Here is a 15,256-nt window from a genome sequence, read left to right as displayed (position 1 = left end):
CTTTACAAAAATTAACATTTTATATCTATTAAGGTTACTTGTATCTCAGAGATAGTTATGCAACAAATATAGAAACCACCTCTTTTTTTTTCTTACAAAACAATGAAGTATTACTCCTCCAGTTTCTAAAATTTCATAACGTTCATTACTATCAGACTTTCCAGCACCATTATGTAAGGTGGAAGTAACACAACAAATAACTTAAGTTGCTTCACTGTCAGCTTTGCTGCAACTACTTTCACTATACATGCTGAAAACAGCACAGAGAATGGCACATCACTTCAAGAATTTGAGCTCATATATCCTCCACTGTCAGAAAATATTTCAGTATACATAACAATCAGGTCACAATTTCCTATCAACTTCTTAAATATTTAATTTAAATAAAGCCAAGGCAAAGTTCTATTTGCAAAAACATACTGTGTTATATTAATGTTTCTAAAACTATAAGTATCTAAAATTTGAACATGGAAAAACTATTAAGTAAACTATTCCACAGGCATATTTATTTTTAACAAATACAATTAAAAATTTTTTGATGTCTTCATAGTTTATTTTTCTAAATTTTTTTTTTACTATAGTTGACGTACCATGTTGTGTCCACTTCTGCTGTACAGCAAAGACCCTGTCATACATACATATATGTGTGTGCGTGTGTGTGTGTGTGTGTGTGTGTGTATATATATATATATATTCCTTTTCTCATATTATCTTCAATCACGTTCTGTCACAAGAGACTGAATACAGTTCCCTGTGCTGTACAGTAGGACCTCATTACTTATCCATTCTAAATGTAATAGTTTGCATCTACTAATCTCAAATACGTGGTCTACCCCATTCCCTCCTGCCTCCGCTCAGCTCCCAAAAGTCTGTTCTCCACGTCTGTGAGTCTGTTTCTGTTCTATAGATAGGTTCATTTTGCCACATTTTAGATTCCACATGTAAGTGATATCATATGGTATTTACGTCTTTCTGACTTACTTCATCTAGTATGATAATCTCCAGTTGCATCCATGTTACTGCAAATAGCATTATTTTGTTCTTTTTTATGGCTGAGTAGTATTCCATTGTGTGTAGCAGCATTTCATAGTTAGTATTTCATTACTTCTGTCTATATTTTAACTCCTAGTTTCACTAGGCTCTTTAAAAAAAAAAAAAAAAAACTGGAGTTCCCGTTGTGGCTCAGCAGTTAACGAATCTGACTAGGAACCATGAGGTTGAGGGTTCGATCCCTGGCCTTGCTCAGTGGGTTAAGGATCCAGCGTTGCCGTGAGCTGTGGTGTAGGCTGCAGATGTAGCTTGGATCCTGCATTACTGTGGCTGTGGTGTAGGCTGGCAGCTACAACTCTGATTGGACCCCTAGCCTGGGAACCTCCATGTGCCGCGGGAGCAGCTCAAGAAATGGCAAAAAGACAAAAAAAAAATTAAAAAATTAAAAAATTTTTTAAAAAGACTAAAAACAGTATATCCTACAAAGATTTGGCAATAACTTCCATTTCAAAAAAACTTAATTCTTACCAGTATCACACTAACTCCCAAATTACAAAACTTTAAAATAAATCATGTTTTTACCTATATCTATCAAAATTACACATAGAAATACTTGTCTATTTGAACCTTACCTCTATCCCATCAAAACACAGTTTGATAACTGGTACAAATGCCTCTTCAACAGCCTATGAGACAATTAAAACAAATTCAGTGTCTGTGAAAAGCTATACATTAGACCTATACCAGTTTTAGTGCTTTTAAATGAATGCATACTTGAACCTGTTTGAATATAATTTAGCATAATGCCTCACAGACTAGGTTCTCAGTAAATAACTTTAAGACACTGGAATCCTGAAGCAGACATGCCTAAGTTCAAATCTTTGATCTCTGCCACTCAGATACGTGATGGTGGCCAAGTTGCTTAACAGTTATTTCGTTTGCCTCATTTCCTACTCTAGACATGAGATTACAAATTTATGATTTTGGACTTAATGTAAAAAATAAAATGCAACCATACACGTGGAGCTTAAAAGGGTCTGACAAACTCCAAGAGCTCAATAAATTAACGGCTGTATCATAAAACTAACTCAGTTGACTAAATCAGTTTTTATAACTCCTCCCCTCTTGCCCTGAACATTTACGCACTCTTAAATCTTTCACTTCTTCCTGCAATTTCAACTTATCATAGAATGAGGTGAAAAAGTCACTTCGATCAACATGTCTTGGTGCAACACACAACGCATCAATATCGGCACCTAAAAAAAAAAAAAAAAAAAAATTAAGCCCATTAACCACTAATTAACTACTTCAAGAAAATTGTTTTCCATATTATTATGGAAATAATTGATGTTGAAAATCCACCAACATTATACTGATGGGCCTGTAAAAGTGCACTCTTCTCCTTAAGAAAAATTACCAGTCATTATAAGAAAAATATGACCCTAATTGATGAGACCTTTTTTTCCTGCAGCACCCTCTTGTAATTATAGTGGCCCAGGTAAACTAGGAGTCAAAGAAAGGTGACTCAGGACAGTTAGGGTGAGAGAAGGGATTTCAGGAATACACCCAACATCTTAGTGTCATTAGTCACAGCCATGTCAATGAACTAATGAGTAAAACAAAAAAATACAATTTTTGCCTATACATTGTGACTGGTGCTTATGGGTTCTGATCTGCCCCTCAATGGAACCTATACACTTCGAGAAGGACCAATGGCAAGGATCCAAAGAGGCAGACCATGGTAAGACAGCTGTTATTAATTTAGTGCTAGGAAGTTATATGTTATTAATTTAGTGCTTGACTGAATACACAAGGAGAACAACAAAAAAGATGATTAAAAACAATAACTGGGATCAGAAAAGAAACAGATCAATATGGAATCAGGTCATCGTAGCCATTTGCCTGAAAGACTCAATATTTGAACTACTACCTCTGAAGGCTGTATGTCTGGCATATTCATGAAGGGGGAGAAGGGCAGAGTTCACAGGACACATCAAAAGCAAATGCACTACTAACAGCACAGAGTAGTCGGAGATGGGGAGGAGAAGTAATGCCACAACAAAGAGAACGTGAGACTGGCAGATGCTTTTAAGGCAGTCAGTGGTTAAGGGCTGAAGATTCCAGCCTCAGACTGGCAAGAGTTAGAATCCTAGCTCTGCCAAGAGATGACTGGGAGAAACTGTTCAAGCTGTCTCAGACTTATGTATTTGTTATATAAGAATAAAAATAATGAGGAAGAAATAAGATTATGAAGACCAAAATCTTAACTCAGCCTTCAGTAAAAAAGAGCTCGGTAATGTTCTCTGCTATAACATTCTTATTGTTATTTATTTATACAGAGGAAAAACCTACAAGTGTAACTAAGAAAGTATTAAAAGCGATTACTAATGGCTGCAGATATTTTTTTTGGCTCTGCCCACAGCATATGAAAAGTTCCTGGGCCAGGGATCAAACCCATGGCGCAGCACCAACCTGAGCTGGTGCAATGACAATGCAGGATCCTTAACCCACTGTGCCACAAGGGAACTCCCCCCCCCCTTTTTTTGGCCTAACTCTATTTCACATCTACAATAAATACATGAGGAAATCCACAGGTTCATTTTTTTTCAAGCTTTTTGTTCTGATTTCCAGATTAACATTCTTTAGGTAGAAGAAATGACACAGCAGCACTATCCAAAAGATCTCTCCAAAGGGAAAACTGAACTTTATGTGCACTTTCCAATACGTTAGTCACCAGCCACATGTCATTATTCAACAATGAAAATGTAACCACTTCTACTGAGAAAGAGAATTTTTTATTTTACTTAAAAGTGCACTGGACAGTGCAGGTATAGAAAGCATCATTTTGTATCTTTCTTCTTACCAAAATTTAGGCTCCCTGAAGTACTAAGTACTCTCTTCCATGCAAACCTAAGCTGTACATAATACATCACAAGTAACTGAGATGATGTCACTATAATTTTCAAGAAATTAAAAATCTTCCTTCTCAAGATAATTATAACACTATTTACCTTTTGTGTGTACTCCTAATCTGTAAGATCCAAATGTAAAAATTTTCCCACCAACATTTTCAATTACAGACTGTGGAAGATTCTGTTGAAGTAAACAAAAAAAATTAGTTATTTTGCCAGTGGAGCACAAAGATAACTTATTTCTTAAAAAAAAAAAAAAAAAAGAAAAAGAAAAGAAAAGAAAAAAAAAAAAAGAAGTACATTCCAAAGATTTCCATGCAAATTTAGAAAGAGTATAAACAAATTATAGGCTCTGAACAAAGCTAAACTTTTTGATGATTCCTTAGAGCAGAAACACCAGGACAGTCACCTTCTGGTGTCCTGGCACCACTATAAAGTACTCTGGAGACTACTTAACTGCCCTTAGTGGAAAGGATGATGTCCATCCACACAAAAAACAATCTTTTTCTTTTTTTGGGGGGGGGGGGGGGGGGGGCACAGCACATGGAAGTTTCTGGGCCAAAGACTGGATCTGATCTCAAGTAGCGACCTACACGGCAGCTGCAGCAACGCCAGATCCTTTAACCACTGCACCACAGCAGGAACTCCAACACAAAAAAATAATCTCAATGTTTCTCTTTATTTATTAATTTCTCAGTAAAGTCTTCTTCGGTAGCAGAACATAAGAGAGACCACTCCTCCATACCACCCTCCCAATGTGACATACACTGTTACTCCCAACACCTTAAAATTAAACTGTGAAAAGCTCAGGAACTCTCTTATTTTTTTAAGGGCATGTATAATCATCACTTACAGAAAACGGACAATCTATATCTATAATATCACATTTTTAAAAAGTGGACAACACCATGTCTTCCTATATTTACATATTTTAAAAACCCACTTGTAAAGTTAGCCCAGTTATTTAAATTTAGCCACCAAGGAGTTCCTGTCGTCACTCAGCAGTAGCGAACCAAACTAGTATCCATGAGGACGCGGATTCGATCCCTGGCCTTGCTCAGTGGGTTAAGGATCTGGCATTGCCTTGAGCTGTGGTGTAGGCCGGCAGCTACAGCTCTGACTTGACCATTGGCCTGGGAACTTCCATATTGCGTGAGTACAGCCCTAAAAAGACAAAAAAAAAAAAAAAAAAAAAAAAAAAGAATTCCTTAAAAGGTAACCAGATTCTAAAATACTTAATATACACGTTTAATACATTTTTAAAGCACCCTTTGGGAGAACACTTGTTATTTCTGTAAAGTGTATAATTACTGAGTTTCAGCTTTGAAGTGCTGAGACCTAAAGTACTTATAAAATCACTGAATTGTTATTTTTCCTGCTTTCAAATACAGAAACCAAATATGTTTTTTGTTGTCAATAATCTAAAAGACTCCACACTAAAGACTCTAAATACACTCAGATAAGAACAGATTTTGAGACAACTGTGCTCAGCTGACAAGTTACCCACATACAAACAAGTCACCTTACCTTGCTTTCACTGATTTCTCGTATCCACTCTTTGACCAGGTTATTTAATTTCCCCAAAATTAAAATCCTGTTGATAGAACAAATGTCAATCAAGCATCAAGTTGTTTTTACAGATAATTACTAATTAAAAATGAAAAAGCTTTCAATAAGTGGCTTCCTAAATTTTAACCAATGTTTAAGTTATCAGAAAAAAAAGTATAATGTAGCTTGCTACATGGAGGCACGGTTACACTGGGTAATGCATTCCTTTAGCGAGTGAGGCATTCCGCTTTCTGACAACTCTATAGTACTATACTAACCAAAGGTGCTATGAATCAAAAATTAAGGGAAAAGAACCTTATACAGACAAAAAAAAAACTTTTCTAGGTATCACTCTTGTCAAAGAGATATACATTTAGGAAAAACCTGACTTTCAAAGTACACAGAATTCCTCAAAATAAGTTTATTACATTCATAAAGAACTGTAATTAACAACACACACACACACACACACACACACACACACATACTGACCTGCGCTGCAGTTCCTCTTCCTCTTCAAAAACCCCAAAGGGCTTCAGAGTCTCAATGAGCTTCTGTGTAAGCAGGCAGTCAGTCTCCTTGGGGGCTGCTAAGCTGATGGGAGAGGTAATGCCATAGTGCTTCTGTGGCGGCTGTGTCTGTTGTGATCCCTGCGTTGTAACTGGACTGCAAACAGAACTGGATAAAATTACTGCCCAAAAAAGGCCTACAATTTGACCTAAATCAGCATGATTAGAAAACTGCTTTAGTAAAACGCATTTCTAAACATAGTTGGTTCCCTGCCAGACCCCAAAAAACTTTCAAGACATTTTGTCTTACAACAAAAAGCAATGCGAAAATCTAAGTGACCAAAAATAAAACATTAGTTCTCCCACTGCAAGGATTTTAACTTTGTCACTATCTAATTATCAAAATACACTATAAATAAGAATTCAGATCTCCACTGTGGTGCAATAGGACCAAGGGTGTCTCTGCAGTGGCAGGAACATGGGTTCAATCACCAGCCCTGAGCAATGGGTTAAGTAAGGATCCAGCGTTGCCTCAGCTGTGGCCTAGGTCACAGCCCTGGCTCGGATTTGATCCCTAGCCCAGGAACTCTATATGCTGCAAGGTAGCCCAAAAAGAATCCAGGTCAGATATCCTAAAAGAAAAATGCAATCTAGATACAGTGAACTTGAGAAATTTTACTTCTTGAAAACAAGCCAAATCTATTGTTTAAAATTTTTATTTCCAGAGAGGAAACTTCCATATACCACAGGTGTGGCCATGGAAAAAAAAAAACAAAAACCAACCTAACTGAATAATACGAAACCAGGTAAAGGCTAAGAAAGAAGCAAATATCTTGAATTAGCTATGTGCCCCAAATTCTGTTCCTTAAGAAATAAAGTTCTTTATACACACACACACCCCTCTACCTTTTTTTTTTTAACAAGTTCTAGATCCTAGATACATTTTTTTTTACATTAAAGTGCAATAATCTACTAAAGCATAAGGTGCCAAGAATTCTATGCAGTTAAGTCCCATTATGCATGTACTACCTATCCCTAGATTCTGGTTTATACTGTCACTGTGGGACTTTGTCTTCTGTTATCAACACAAACCTAAGAATGCCAGGAAGCCCATAATGTTTGCTACTAAATGGTCACTGGGAAATACGGCACTTAATCAATGTTTCGGGAACTAGTTATCCACTGTCTCAATTTAACTCAGATTTTAGGAGTTTCCCAGTGGCTCAGTGGTTAACAAATCCGACTACAAACCATGAGGTTTTGGGTTCAACCCCTGGCCTTGCTCAGGGGGTTAAGGATCTGGCATTGCCATGAGCTGTAGTGCAGGTTGCAGACGAGGCTCGGATCTGGCATTGCTGTGGCTCTGGTGCAGGCCAGCAGCTACAGCTCTGACTGGACCCCTAGCCTGGGAATCTCCATGTGCCGCGGGTGCGGCCCTAAAAAAAGACAAAAAAAAAAAAAAAAAAAAAAGATTTTATAGTAACATTTGCTGAGTAAATATAAATCAGATCACTTGCTCCTCCTACTTTAAACTAAACAGCTATACAAGGTTATGATGTTAATTCAGAGCTGGGGATACACTAAGCACCATCAAAAGATTAAGTATCTTACATTAATGTTCCATATTTATGTAGCGTCTTCCATGATTAAAATCTATTAATTAACACAAGCATAAATGAATTCATGATATCTTAATACATACTTTCGTCACTCAACAAGCGGTTTATCGGGTTCCATAAAACTAACCAAAAAGGTGGCCTTCAGGAGTTCCCTAGTGGCTCAGCAAGTTAAGGATGTGGCATTGCCACTGCTGTGGCTGTGGTTACTGCTGTGGCACAGGTTTGATCCCTGGCCTGGCAACTGCCAAAAAAAAGAAATAAAAATAGTGGCTTTCGAAACTGTCTAACCTTTTGAAAATCTTCCTTCACAACATACGCTACAGATTTCAGGTAAACCATGTATTAAGTGTAAAACAAATACACTGACCACATATCTTAGCATAACTATATTATGTTGCATTGTTCACCGCTTCAGATGATTATCTCCAAGTAAACTACAGCCCTTCACGACCACCTCAGAACTGTAAGTGATTTTAGCATAAGGAGGGCCAAAGTGTAAAGTTTATTCTAGCTAGATGTGGTTCAAGCAAGGAAAGCTTTAAGTCAAGTATAAACTGAACTCAGGTTTTCCTATCAATAACCCCCCCCTTTTTTTTGGTTTTGAGCAAATAGTTCATCTGTATTCTTTTCCTTTTTGAAAGGGCTAAATTTACTGTCAGCTGAGTTTGGATCATCGACAAAATATGAGTATCCATTCTCTGTGGGATTAAGCTTTCTTGCTTGTTGCCTATTTTTTCTTTCTCAAATATCATTTTTCATTGTCATGCAAAAAAAAAAACAAAACAAACAATGCTTGGAAAGCACATCTCCTTTAACTATATTACGAGATTACTACAGACTCAGAATTCTTTATTTATTTATTTATTTTTGGTCTTTTTAGGGCCGCACCTGTGGCATATGGTGGTTCCTAGGCTACAGGTCGAATCAGAGCTGTAGCTGCCGGCCTGCACCACAGCCACAGCAACTCAGGATCCGAGCTGCATCTGCAACCTACACCACAGCTCACAGCAATCCTGATCCTTAACCCACTGAGTGAGGCCAGGAATCGGAACCATGTCCTCAGGGATACTAGTCGGGTTCATTAACCACTGAACCACGACGGGAACTCCAGACTCAGAATTCTAAATTCTTACCAAGTTTATCTACCCTAATTTGAAAAAAAAAAAAAAATGTTAATGTCTACATTAGTTTCCACATCAACATTCTGATGGGGAAAAAAAATCATATGCCAGTTGTCAATTTTTATCTATTCAAAATGTTGTCACACCAATAAGATAAAACCACCATTTGGAGTTCTCTTGTGGCACAGAGGGTTAAGGATCCAGCATTGTCACTGCAGCAGCTTTGGTCACTGCTGTGCTACGGGTTGAACCCCTGGCCCAGGAACTTCTGCATGCCGCATCCAAAAAGAAACAAGAAAGAAAAAGAAAAAAACATTTACCTGTCCCATCTAATTCAAGAACATATACAGCAAATATCTTTATATGTAGAGAAGATATATCTAATACAAGTATACATATAAGACGTATATAAAACATAACATATATAAAACAAATCACAACCAAATAAAAGGAAAGAAACAAAAACACAGTCTGAAAGGTACAAGATACCTGTGCCTCCGATACAAATGGCTTAATCTCATCCTAAGCAGACAGACTAGGGATTCCAGGCTGCCAGATGCTCTGAATGTCCAAAATATCCCAAGCAGAAACATTAACTATAACTGAACTTTGAATGGAAGAAGTCAATTGTTTCCATTTAGTTATAGCGTTAGAAATTAAGGAGAGTTATAAAACAATCTGTTCTATTAAAACAAATACACACACTCCAATACTGGTTAACCTGAAGGATTCTTACCTACTTTCTCCTGGAACACTCCAGACAGCTATCAATGCCAAGAATGCAAAGTTTTCTCTCCCATTCTTCAACACCTCAGACACCTGCCCATGACCATCACTTTCTAGAGATTCTACCAGTATTTCATTTTCTTTCGATATTATACTATTTTTAAAATAACTTCTACAAGTATATAAAACAATGAGGAAAAAACTAGATATGGAGGCACAGTATTTGTGATCCATTAAAACTTCTTTCTCATCTTCAATTTAAGTATCAACACTTGTGCTTTTCCTGAGCAACTAGCTCATTTTCACCTCACGAACATATTTGTATTTATCTTCAGGATAAATTTTTTTTTTCTTTCTTTCTTTTTTTGGCCTTTTAGGGCTGCACCTATGGCACATGGAGGTTCCCAGGCTAGGGGTCTAATCAGAGCTACAGCCGCCGACCTACACCAACAGCCACAGCAACACCAGATCGTGTGCAACTTACACCACAGCTCTGGGCAACGCTGGATCCTTAACCCACTGAGCAGGGTCAGAGATAGAACCCGCATGGTTCCTAGTCAGATTCATTGCCGCTGCACCACAAGAGGAACTCCACTACCTAAATTCTTACCAACAAGTTTTCTGTTCTACAAAATTCAAAAATTACTGTGCTTCCATAAGACAAATTTTAGTACCCTAATTTCCTGCTATTTTATGTCTCTATCCTTATTCTTCCTTTTCATCCACCTTTAATGAAAACATTTTGCTAGTTTTTAACATATGACTAAAGAACTCCTAAAAGTCTTAACCCTTTCTGGATCAGAGCAAAATATAAATACCTACACACAGTGTGTGTGTGTGTGTGTGTGTGTGTGTGTGTGTGTGTGTGTATGAACTTTGCCTCCCCCCTCCCCCCGAAATCACAAGACAGGCAAGCACTCCTTCTATCCCACTTTTTGGGGGGTCAGGAGGGAGGAAGGAAGAGGACACAATACTAAATACTTCCAGAATTCTTCTCTCCAGGTATCTTCTTTATAATATTTAAAATAATCTTCATCGAGGCAAAGCTTACACAGGATATAGGCCCATCTCTCCTTTTTTAATTTCAACAACATTCTATAGAACAATTCCATCCCCACTACACCTGTTCTGACTCTTGGCATCTTGGCCCACTTTTTCCACTCCCTTGTTATGCCAGTCCACCATCCATACTGCTACTAAAAACTCCCATGACTTCCGGTAATGGCATTCAAAACTCAGTCCACAAAATCTGCTCTCGACCCAGAAGCAATGTAATAAAGCAGAAAGAGAGAAAGCAGGCCTGATTTCATAACTACTAGTTACACCACTCAGGTTTCATTTCTGCAGCTTGTTATATCATTCTTAAGTTGTACCTCTATGGATTTACATTATAATTTATCAAATCTCTTCTCTGCTTCAGATGGCAAACTAGGAATCTGAAAGTTTTATGAACCAAAGACCAGTTTCCAAATAAGGTCCATCCTTTCCCCATGCTAGGCCACCTAAGACCTAATGCTACCTAGGATAAATATTTAGGTACTTAGAAATAGCAACATTTTTGTGAAATTGGCATGTACACTTTAGGCTGCTTATTTAGGCTAGATATTTGTTTCAAAAGTTTAGGTATCCAATTTAACCAATGTGTATGCTCTGAAATATCAAGAACCACTCTGGTGTAATAACTATAAAGCTAACTCAAACAGTACAAGTTCCCACGATTTGTAAACTCTAGTTTATTAGCCACAGATTCAAAGTATGATCAATCTTTGGATATATTATATTAACAAACACTTCAAGTCAGTGAGGAAAGTACAGAATGCTCAAATGAAAGACCTACACTAGTGCCTGTTTTCTCTAACTGAATGAAATCCAAAGAGGATTATCACTTTTACGGGGGAGAAAAAAGGCAAAAAAGCACAAATAGTGTTCATCTGTTTTGCAGCAAGCCATTTCAGAGACAGGCAGCACACACCTTCAACAGCCGACAAGAGTGGCACCACCAAGCACCTTCCCCAGGAAATACGTAAATTCAGCATCAGACTACCAGAGTTTTGTCTGTGAGCTGCTATGCTTTAATATCAATTTATTCTGTGTATCCATTAGCAAGACATGTCCTAAGGTAACTCATTCTTCACTTTATGCCATTTGGCTTACAAAAGGCTTCATAGGACCACTCTACTTTCAAACAACAAAGGAAACATGTATTCTTAATACATTAAGTCAACTTTTTAAAAAGTCTCACTACAAATCAAGAAAGCAAGTTAAGATAAACCTTTTTTTTTCTGCCAGATTGGATAAAAACAAAGCTGATGTACAACTGGTAAAAATGAAAGACATGATAAACCTTAAATGTTGGTAAGTTAACAAAATGAGCACTCTTTGCAGTACAAAGGAAGTAAACTTGGAGAGAGCACCTTAAAGAGCAATCTGGTAATATTCATCAAAAAAAATTTTTTTTCTTTTTAGGGCCGCACCAGCCAGGGGACTTGACACTGAACAGATGAATTCAAGTTCACGGTGAAATGGGTTTTTCTCCTTTTCCTGTTTTTGGGGGGCATTGCACCTATGGCATATGGAAGTTACAGGCTAGGCTAGGGGTATAACTGGAGCTATAGCTGCTGGCCTACACCACAGCCACAGCAATACCAGATCCAAGTCATGTCTGCGACCTACACCGCAGCTCATGGCAACGTCAGATACTTAACCCACTGAGGGAGGCCAGGGATCAAACCCGCATCCTCATGGACATTAGATCGGGTTCATTACCACTGAGCCACAACAGGAGCTCTTACAACCCATTTTTAAAATATAAAATATGACATCACAGCACAAATTTGCAGCTGCTCCTAGGGTAGAAATACAATGGATTCGAAGACAGGTCAAATATGGGCCCGAAATCCTGTACAACAGCAATAAGCTTGAAAGGAGCAGTGTCTATCACAGTATTATCCCTTACAGAAAGGGCATGCTTGCTATTTGTAAATAAATACTTCTCTTGACTCCAGATTCTGGAATTTGACCCTTCTCATAGGCATAACACAAAAAGATATCCAAGGCTGTTCAATAGAGTGCTGTATACAATGCACTAACAAACTGGAAACCACCTAAATATCCATAAATATAATATAGAACTGGCTAAGCAGAGTACATTCTTACAACTTAATACTATGCCATATAAAAAGAATGAAGTAGTTATCACATGCAGTAGCATGGAAAGATGCCCACAATATGTCAGGTGAAAAAAAAAAGTTGTAGCATTATGAAAGAACCAGTATTTATTGAAATGTCAACATATTCCAGGGAGTGTGTCAAGTACTTCACATTATTCCCAATTTTCCGATGACTCTACTACTACTGACTCCACCTTATGGATGAAGAAACTAAAGAGAGGAAAGGCTTATTTCAGTTCACTGGGCCAGAACATGGCCTCGGGCATCTGACTATAATCATAACCTCTTATGGTGAAGCGCCTCTACACATTTCACAAGATATAACCTTGTGTTTTTAAAAATTATTTATGTAGGCGTTCCCGTTGTGGCACCATGGAAACGAATCCACCTAGTAACCTTGAGTTTGCAGGTTTGATCCCTGGCCTGGCTCAGAGGGTTTCAGATTTGGCGTTGCTGAGGCTGTGGTGTAGGCCAGTGGCTACAGCTCCAATTCGACCCCCAGTCTGGGAGCTTCCATATGCCACGGGTACAGCCCTTAAAAAAGAAAAAAATTATTTGTGTATTACGTGTATACATGCATAGAAACACACCAAGCAGAACTGATATGCAAGAACTTCATTTTATAAGATTTTGTTTCAATATGTTAAATTACTTTTTTTTTTTTTTTTGCTTTTTAGGGTCGAACCTGCAACATAAGGAAGTTCCCAGGCTAGGGGTCGAATCAGAGCTGCAGCTGCTGGCCTACACCACAGCCACAGCAATGCAGGATCTGAGCCACATCTGTGACCTACGCCACAGCTCATGACATCGGATCCTTAACCCATTAAGCGAGGCCAGGCATCGAACCCGCATCCTCATGGATACCAGCCAGGTTTGTAACCCACTTGAGTCACAACAGGAATGCCCCAATTTGTTAATTTAGTTTTAAAACGAAATATTATGAAATCATACAAAAGTTGAAAAATCATCCAATTCTACTATTCTACTATTAAGTTTGTGATCTTAAAGAGGCTAAAATCACTCCAACAGCAAGGAACACCAAACAATGTTCAATTTAAAACAATACTTAACTTTCTGATTACTAGCTTTTTGATTACTAGCGTTTTAGTTTATGATAATCAAAACACATTAAAGAAATGAAATAAAAACTAAAATGGATTTTTCAGTGTACTGCTTTGTGATTAGTAAACACAAAGCAAATGATGGTTTCTGGCTCTAGAAAACTGGTAAAGCATCCAAGGTAACCAAACTTCAACAACCCAATTTTCCTAAAAGCATCTTTTCCTCATTTATTTCTGCCATAAAGTATGTTATTTATTAGGCTGAAATTTACTGAAATAAGATCCTAATTGTATATATGAAAGACAGAAATAATCTCTTAACAATTTCAAATCTGTTCTGGGATTCAGATCCTTGAACAGATGAGTACAATGGGAAAGCTTAAAATGAATATTACAGAAATAAAGAACTAAGGCTATGCCCAAGGAAAAGGTTAAGGAGGTGTGCGCTCTGACTGACTGAGAGAGAGAAGGGGGAAAGGGCAGTCTATGAAGATGACTAACACACAAAGAAAAGAACAGCAAATGGTCAATGGTGTTCTTCCGAAACAGTTCATATGAATGACTCTGCATCCTAATGTAAACGAAACTCATACTGTTGATGAACACCTGCCTCCTTACAGTGGGCACTGGCAATTGGTGGCTCATGGTATTAGGGTTTACTGGGAGTTCCCACCATGGTGCAGTGGGTTAAGAATCCGACCACAGCAGCTTGGGTCACTTCAGAGGCTTAGGTTCCATCTCTGGCCCAGTATGGTGGGTTAAAGGATCTGGTGTTGCCACAGCTGCAGCATAGGTCCCAGTTGCAGCTTGGATTCAACCCTAGGCCCAGCAACTTTCATATTCTGGGGGTGCAGCCATAAAAAGGGGGGGTGTCAATCCCCTCAAGATGTATAGATCTTAGCCAACAGAAAACATCATCATTTCTTCTAGTTTTAGTCAATGAAGTCAAAAACTGAAAACTTAATTTACTTGATATTCTTCTTTGGAAGCAAGCAGATAAATCACAACATTTAATCTAATCACAGTATATAATTTGTTGTTTAAAGGCCTTAACTTTAAATATAATGTGCCCATTCAAATTAAGCAGGAAAAAAGGTCATTGAACAGAGTAGGAATATGGGATCTCTAAACTATCTGAATGTGCACTAAATATTAATTCTCAGCAGAAATAACACAATTTCCTCTTTCACAAGTTTAACATAGATTTTAATTTGACTAGTAACTTTACTAGCAGCTTAATTTTACTAGTGGAGTCAAGCATAGAGTCAAGAGAACGTATTTGTGGAAGTTTCCATCATTGCGCAGCAGAAAGGAATCCAACTAGGAACCATGAGGCTGCAGGTTCAATCCCTGGCCTCGCTGAGTTGGGTTAGGGTTCCAGCGTTGCCTTGAGCTGTGGTGTATGTAGGCTGCAGACACGGCTTGGGTCTGGCTTTGCTGTGGCTGTGATGTAGGCCGGCAGCCGTAGCTCTGATTTGACCCCTACCCTGAGAACCTCCATATGCTGTGGGCGTGACCCTAAAAAGACAAAAAAAAAAAAAAGACAATGTATTCACTAAGAATTTATTCTAAGGATAGCTAATTCACCTGCCATCCTGTA

The 15,256-nt window shown here is 38.0% G+C and overlaps 1 protein-coding gene across 19 annotated transcripts in view; it reads right to left on the bottom strand.

Annotated features, from left to right (window-relative positions):
- PAPOLA (poly(A) polymerase alpha) overlaps positions 1-15,256 on the bottom strand; it is a 64,612-nt gene that overhangs the window by 40,653 nt on the left and 8,703 nt on the right. For 13 of the 19 annotated variants that reach the window (XR_014811342.1, XR_014811343.1, XM_001929075.8 and 10 more), the window contains exons 2-6: positions 5,943-6,116; positions 5,430-5,496; positions 4,002-4,083; positions 2,137-2,246; positions 1,623-1,676 (exon numbers count right to left, since the gene is read on the bottom strand). Coding sequence is in view for 12 of the 19 variants with exons in the window: in XM_001929075.8 (XP_001929110.1) it covers positions 1,623-1,676; positions 2,137-2,246; positions 4,002-4,083; positions 5,430-5,496; positions 5,943-6,116 (487 nt within the window). In the remaining 7 variants the exon portion in view is untranslated. Of the gene's footprint in view, positions 1-1,622; positions 1,677-2,136; positions 2,247-4,001; positions 4,084-5,429; positions 5,497-5,942; positions 6,129-15,256 lie in introns of all 19 variants that reach the window. The other 6 variants (XM_084970139.1, XM_084970141.1, XM_084970144.1 and 3 more) reach the window with 1 other exon arrangement.

Source organism: Sus scrofa, chromosome 7 (genome assembly GCF_054392235.1).
Source record: "Sus scrofa isolate SSC_HxYL_T2T_F1_AM1 chromosome 7, Sscrofa_HxYL_maternal_Yorkshire_Landrace_v2.0, whole genome shotgun sequence".
In the NCBI taxonomy this organism is placed as follows: Eukaryota; Metazoa; Chordata; class Mammalia; order Artiodactyla; family Suidae; genus Sus; species Sus scrofa.
Note: the sequence above shows the minus strand (reverse complement) of the source record. Positions and strands in the feature narration are given on the sequence as shown.